Source organism: Pygoscelis adeliae, unplaced genomic scaffold (assembly GCF_000699105.1).
Source record: "Pygoscelis adeliae isolate BGI_AS28 unplaced genomic scaffold, ASM69910v1 Scaffold111, whole genome shotgun sequence".
In the NCBI taxonomy this organism is placed as follows: domain Eukaryota; kingdom Metazoa; phylum Chordata; class Aves; order Sphenisciformes; family Spheniscidae; genus Pygoscelis; species Pygoscelis adeliae.
This window is the reverse complement of record NW_008824542.1, coordinates 1,054,575-1,061,334: the sequence shown is the minus strand read 5'-3', so window position 1 is coordinate 1,061,334 and position 6,760 is coordinate 1,054,575. Positions and strand designations below refer to the sequence as shown.

Genomic DNA, 6,760 nt, shown 5'->3' with positions numbered 1-6,760 from the left:
AGCGCACATTGCTGGCTCCTGTCCAGCTTTTCATCCACCAGTACCCCCAAGTCCTCCTCAGCAGGGCTGTTCTCAATCCCTTCATCCCCCAGCCTGTAGTGATGCCGGGGGTTGCCCCGACCCAGGTGCAGGACCTTGCACTTGGCCTTGTTGAACCTCATGAGGTTCACACAGGCCCACTTCTTGAGGTTAGATGAGCTACACTCTGAGCTAGACTTTGTCATACAAATTTATGATCAGGCTGCATCAGACTAAAAGTCTAGCCCTTTATGCCACTGCTTAAGGAAACGGTGTGAGAGCAGGGCATACATGAATTGATCCTTCCTTGGCAGGTTAGGAATGACCCAAGGTTGAAAGCTGCACCTGGGGAACTGTGTGTTACATGAAAAACTATTCCCTTTTATTATTTTAAGCACAAAACCCTACAGCTTCATTGTTCTGCCTTGTGACCTAGTTCCTTTTTTACCTTCTCCAAACCATCCATCAGTGTCTAAGGATTCTCTCCACAATCATCTCTTTTCCAGGCTAAAGAATCAGAATCTTTGTAACCTGCCCTCAGAGAACATACCGCGTCTCTGATGAGCCAACTGCCCTTTTCTGTATTCCTTCCAGTCCTGTCCCGTTTTTGGGGCGTGGCAAGCAAAACTGCAGGGAGCATTCAAAATACGAGAGCAATATGCAATGATATAGAAACGAAGATCTTTCTTGCCTTGTTCTGAGCTCTTCCTCATAGTTCTTGAAATCCTATTTGCTATTTTGACCACCACTGACCAGTTTCAGAAGACTTCAAAATTACTCCATTTTCTAGTCCTTTTCTCCACCTTTGCCTTTGGCACCTTCCAGAACTACTCCCTCCACATTCTCTGCATGCTTTGAGTAAATAATTGAGGGCTGAGTTGTTCGACTGTTAATCTGCAAGGGTAAATACCTGTATCCATTCAAAGAAAACACCTCAGTCCCAACCTGAGTATCTCTTGCACACAGAAAGGGGAGTCTTTGCCTCAGAGATCATACAGTTTGGACAAGAAGAGAGACACCAGAGAGATGGGACAAGGCACAAGAGGGTAAAGCTGTCTCAGCCAGGACAGCAGGGAAAGTTGGCACCAGAACCAGACACAGTATCCCTAACAAACCCATAAACTCAATACTCAGTGCACTGAGCAGTAGCCCTCCAACAGCTCTACTACCTCTGCAAACTCACTGTAGCACTTTCAGAGTCCAATGGGCAAAACAAAACCTTATGGTGCTATGCAGATACCTAGGTCTGCACTCACTAGCAAGCCTACACAGATGATGTTTTGGACAGAAACCTCGCCAGGGTTATCAGCTGAACAACCTGCACCAATCTGCAACTCTGACACCACCTGGCTACAGTGCCTTACTCTGAGCTGCTCACTGCTGCTCTCCTGCCATAACCCTTGTGACACAGCAATACTGGGAAGCACAAGAAACTGGCTCCAAACAGCTTGCCCTGGCCTCATACACCAAGTTGTAAACAAGAGGAACAAAGCTACACAACCTCCTTGGATGTTACCCACCATGCTTGGACATCTCAGGAAAAAAATCTACAGACTTTGTCAGTACTTTCCAGTAGTATGTTAGGAAATGCATCTAACATCTAGTCATATGCTCACTTGCCTTCTCTTCTTGGTGGAGAAAGCACATGAACTTTCAAAGCACCATTCCTTCCCTTTGCCCATACATCACCTGACAAGTTTTATCCTTATGATGGGATCTGATTGCATTGAAACAGCCAATTTATATTAATCAATGTCCTCCTTGGGCTTCTGAGTCTTCCAAGTATTTTAAAGAATAAAGCCAAACACTCATGGAATTGTATCTAAATTGGCTGACCTGAAAGCACTTCTGAGTTTCCAGGTACACGCTTATCCTACAACCAAATTTCATCCAAAGGAAATGCAGTGACACACCAAGTCTATACTGTATCTTGATTCCTGCCTAATATGGGTTCTATTTCTAAAAGCACGGAGGGAAAAATGACCGTATAACCTGCAATCATATCCACTCCCCACTCAGTCTGAATATACCCAAAGAGACTTCAGTGCAGCGACATTCTTTGTTGCCACAACTTCATTTTCAGGTCTCCAATTCCCAAAGTGGAATGCCCCTTCTGAACTTCAGCTCACAGTCTCCCTATACGATGCCTGAGGAGCGTAGTGTACCTGTTCAAAATGAGAACTTGCAGTCCAAAACAGACTCCTGGCCTTAGATAGCTACATTATTCCTTTGGAGCGGGATCATTGTCTATCTGTCTTGTTAAAGACAGATGCAATGAACTGTGACTTTGTAGCAACCTAGATAGGAAAGCTCTAAGTAGTGGTTCAAAGCAGAGGAGCACACACTACCACCAAGCTGTATGCAGACTCGGGGGGTGGGAGAGCAGTGGTGGTGTGTCAAGAAGAAAAGCCCCATCTTTTGAAATTGTGCTGTTGCTGAGCAAGAAGGGTATAGATGTTACAGTCCAACAAGAAGGCTGCCACAAAAATGTGGATGGGAGAAGACCTATGTTCTAGTCTGGAATCCCTTAATGCTGATGCATTTTTGCAATAAATGGTCACTAAATAACATACAGAATTGGTAGCAAAACCAAAGGCTGGAGTTCAGGTCTTAGTCCTATCTGTCCTGTGTGCACCTCCACCACTGGTCTTATCCATCTCTTCTGCTAGGACCTGATGTGACAGTTTCAACTGGAGAGGTAGAGATGTATCTCAGCCCTGCTTCCAACTGGCAGCTCTTTCCAAGCCACATGTCCTCAAGCTAAGGAATGGTTGGAAACTACTGAAGAAAACGAGAGCACTGATGGAAGCACATGCTATTTTTGACTGACAGGGTTTGTTACTTCTTTGCTCCACAGGCAATTAAGTGTGCAGAAAACCCATCTATTAGATCACATTCACTGGAAACTTAGATATGGAGACATCTAGTCTGAGCCCGGAGTGGGTGTAGGAATAAGAAAATTGAATAACTGAATACCTGTCGAAAGAGTTGTACTTTTGGGCACACTCTGGAACAGCGTGATAGGTACCTACACTGAAACCTCTCAGTTTCAAAGCTGTCCTTTGGATGGTCCTGAACTCACTTTAACATTCCTGGCAGAGTTGGCATAGCACATCTATGAGCACTCCATATCTCAAGTCTCTGAGGAAACACATGGCAGCATTTAATACCCATTGGGAGTTGGCTAGGCACCGAAGGCTTTCCACCCAGGTATATCACATTGCTGAAATTCAGAGGATCACTTTGATAGAAGCTGGTTACAAGCTGCAAATAACTTCAGTCTTGCGGCAATTAACCTTGATGCCACACACCAGAATGCCCTAACCTCCCTCGAATCTCTAGTCCCCTTGATGATTACCCAGGGGTAAGGTGAGAGTCATTGTCATTTTATGTCAGCAAGGCTCCACTTCTTAGTAAAAATTACTCTCCTGTAGGTAGATCCAGGGTCTCAATAGCATGAGCACACTACAGAAGAGCCATAGGATGGTAGAAGTTTACATAAACTTTCAGGAGACCAGCAACAAAAATATGTATGAACTTTCCAAAGCCTATACACAGCAGGAAAGGCGTTAGACCAAACTTCATTAAACACTTACTATGAAAGAACTCCATGATATAATTAGCACTTTTTTGCTCAGGAATCTCAAAGACACTACAGGTCAGAGCTGCAGGGGATCCGACAGAACTGTGTGGGATTACCTGCCTGCATACATTATCTGGTGGGTGCTGTCAGTCTCTCACTTTCCTGTGCAATAAACACTGGGGAAGGGGGAAGAAATCACCATTTCTCTCTTCCCCTTTACTTCTGCTGCACAAGAGCAAAAAGAAAAAAATTTTTGAGAACACTGTTGCAGAGATCAAAAGCCTTTTTCTACTGGCTCTGACCTAGTTCTTTCATTCTTACTAGAGGGGAAAAAAACACTTAAAGGAACATTGTCAAAACTGTTAGGTCTAAAAATAGACTTACCTTGGCAGTGCTCCCATCTAGATGGGCTCATATTAAAAAGTGCAAACTCTCTTTCCCCATACACACACCAATCCTTCCATCAATCAGGAAGCACTGGTACTACACAGACCAAAGGACCTCCCAGTCCACATAATCTCTTTTGGGACATTCAGGTATTATATATAACTGGCAAAGAACTACAGTATCTTCCAAATTCCTATTTCATATTTGCAAATCCATTGCCGTCAGCTATCCCAGTAAAAAATTTGGAATATCTTCCTTAAGTAAACTGCTGGACGTTTGTTGCCATAACTAAACTCCAGCACTCCATACTAAGAGAGCATTAAAATAATCAAATTTGAGGAAGATTTCAACAGTTCGTTAGATAAAATGAAATCAGAATTTTTCAAAGATTCTCCACAAACTATAAGTTACAAAATATTTTCACTTTAGCCACACAGAGCATTTCTGAAAGTAGAAACAAAGAGCCTCTGGGTTCGTGGCTGAGGCTGACGAACGGGGCAGTTTCCACAGAACAATAGCCGTGGCGGAGCTGGTGGGGCAGCGGATGTTGGCTCCAGCCAGGAACTCCCATGCTCCAGGATCCGTGGTTCCCTTGTGACCCAGGGACCTCTCTACTCCCTGCCAGTCGCATCCCAGAGCCAGGCACTTGTGAGTTCGCTCAAGAAGCCAATTGGCCCAGCTGTCCAGAAGCCTTGCTACACTCTATAAAAAGGCTTGAAGACCCAAAGCCAAGCTGACTACCGCAGAGACTGGAAGGCCAGACAACCTCAGCTTAAACCAGGTTTTCAGGGCTTTCCTTATTTCCAAGCTTCCACAGCTGATGTACAGCAGGTTATGCTCTCAAGATCCCAAGCAGCAAACCAGGAAAATGTTTTTCCAGTGAAAACAAACAAATCAAACAACTAGGGGGGAAAAAAAAAAAGCAGTCTGTGTTTCCTGAGTCCAAGACATTCTGAGTTCAGCAAATTGACATTTTTCTACAAAACTACCAATTTAGAAGATTCGATGGCAACTTTACTTTTGACTAGAGTAGGATCCGCACACTGTGGTGATCAGAGCCAAGAGGGACAAGTAACCTCTCAGCTTCTCAAACAGAAGCTGTAATGCCACATGTTACCTGCCAGAAGTCACGGTTCATGAAAAGAACACTGCTCACACCCAGGGCTCCAATACGGCAGAAGATGCATCAAGATAAAAGCATGCTTTTAAGCACAGTCACACAAAGAAACATAGTTCCAACAGAAAATGATGGATAAGAAAAGGCCTTAAATGTACATGCGCTACTTTCACACAAAGCAGTCACAGCCACATGGCTACTTGTGCTGAAAAAGTAAGTAGTCATCTTGCTGTGCTAGTGGGAGGGTAACAGAGTTATGCAAAGGTAAGAAAGTTGAGGGAGAAAAACCCAAAATGGGAGGAAAGTAGAACATAGAGACAAGAAAGCCTGTTCTGTGAGACCATAGCAGGGATGCATCCTGGGGGAAGGAAATGGGAAGAAGGAGTTAAAGAAAACAATCCCATCTCAGGAGAAGGGAAAGGCACTGCTTTCCAAAGCTTTAACAGAGCTTTCCTTCATTAATATTTACAAAGCTTTTAGAGATTCTCAGATGGAAGGCACTGCAGATATGACAGGAATTATTACAGACCTGAAAAGATCCAGCAAACAGACTGAGAAGGACTTCAAGTGAATAACAGAGGATGACGTTAGAGAGCACACTGAAACAGGGGTTGCTGCTGGCATATGAACCATCTGGTGCATGGCAGTCCGTTTCATTTACTTACCCACTACCGGGCACGCATGCCCAGTTCATGTTGCTAAGTTTTTGCCACCGAAGCAGCAATGCTTTTATTCAGGACCACTATCTGCCTTCTTTATATCATTACAGTCTTCAAAACTGCCATTCAATATAGCAGCCTGGACATAAGAAATCTGTTTGACTCATGGAGACGCTTATGACTTAGGATGGACAACTTTGGATTTACACAGACACCTTTTGAGACATAGTGGTTTTGTTTACCTTGAGTTTGCCTAGGAAGCTGGTTTTCAGGGACGTTAAGCTGCCCACTGCCTTCAGTAAGCCCAAGTTTTTGCTGGACTATCATTTGCGCTGCTCACTTGGGTACTCAGCAAAAAACAGCTTCAGCATGATTTTCAGCAATAAAGCAAGTGGCCTCTGATGGAACTGTAGACCTCAGCATATTTGAGAAACAAAGCTCAAGGCGGTCTCGAGGTGAGCACCCAAAAAACCCCAGCGTACCCCAAATTAAGCACAGGAGAGGGGTCAGATGACTGGTTTTCACACTGAAAGCAAGATGGGACACAAACCCCAGGATTCTCAATGCCTCACTCTAAAGCGCTAGAAAACCGAGTGAATTTTGGAAGCAGAGAGCAGGAAAGTGGATTTGCCTTTTCCCGGGCACCTAGTCACATCTCTCCTCCAACCTCCCGAAAGCCCCATGGAAAGGGAACACTCAGCCAACATCAGACTGCCGCAGGAGCCCAGCATCTGTTGGACGATCTCAGCAAAGCGTCCACCTTTCCAGCTCTTGGTAGGCACCACCTCAATTACCGGGTACTTCCCCAGGAGCCGGACACCTCGGCCCTTGGGCTTCTGCATCTCCTCCGGGGGGAAGGAGGGGCCGAGCACACCCCGGCGCCGACAGCTCTGCGCCCACGCGGGAGCACGGCCGGGGGCTGCTTGAGCTTCGTGGGTAGCACGGCCTCAGGCCACTTCGGAGATTTGGGCGGCACCGAGGGACGGCGGTGCCTCG

General features: G+C 45.4%; 1 protein-coding gene across 1 annotated transcript in view; it reads right to left on the bottom strand.

Annotated features, from left to right (window-relative positions):
• Positions 1 to 6,606, bottom strand: part of SAMD12 (sterile alpha motif domain containing 12) — a 183,896-nt gene extending 177,290 nt beyond the window's left edge. The window contains exon 1 of the mRNA XM_009321690.1: positions 6,432 to 6,606. Coding sequence (XP_009319965.1) covers positions 6,432 to 6,606 — 175 coding nt within the window. The remainder of the gene's footprint in view (positions 1 to 6,431) is intronic.
• Between the last annotated feature and the right edge of the window lie 154 nt (positions 6,607 to 6,760).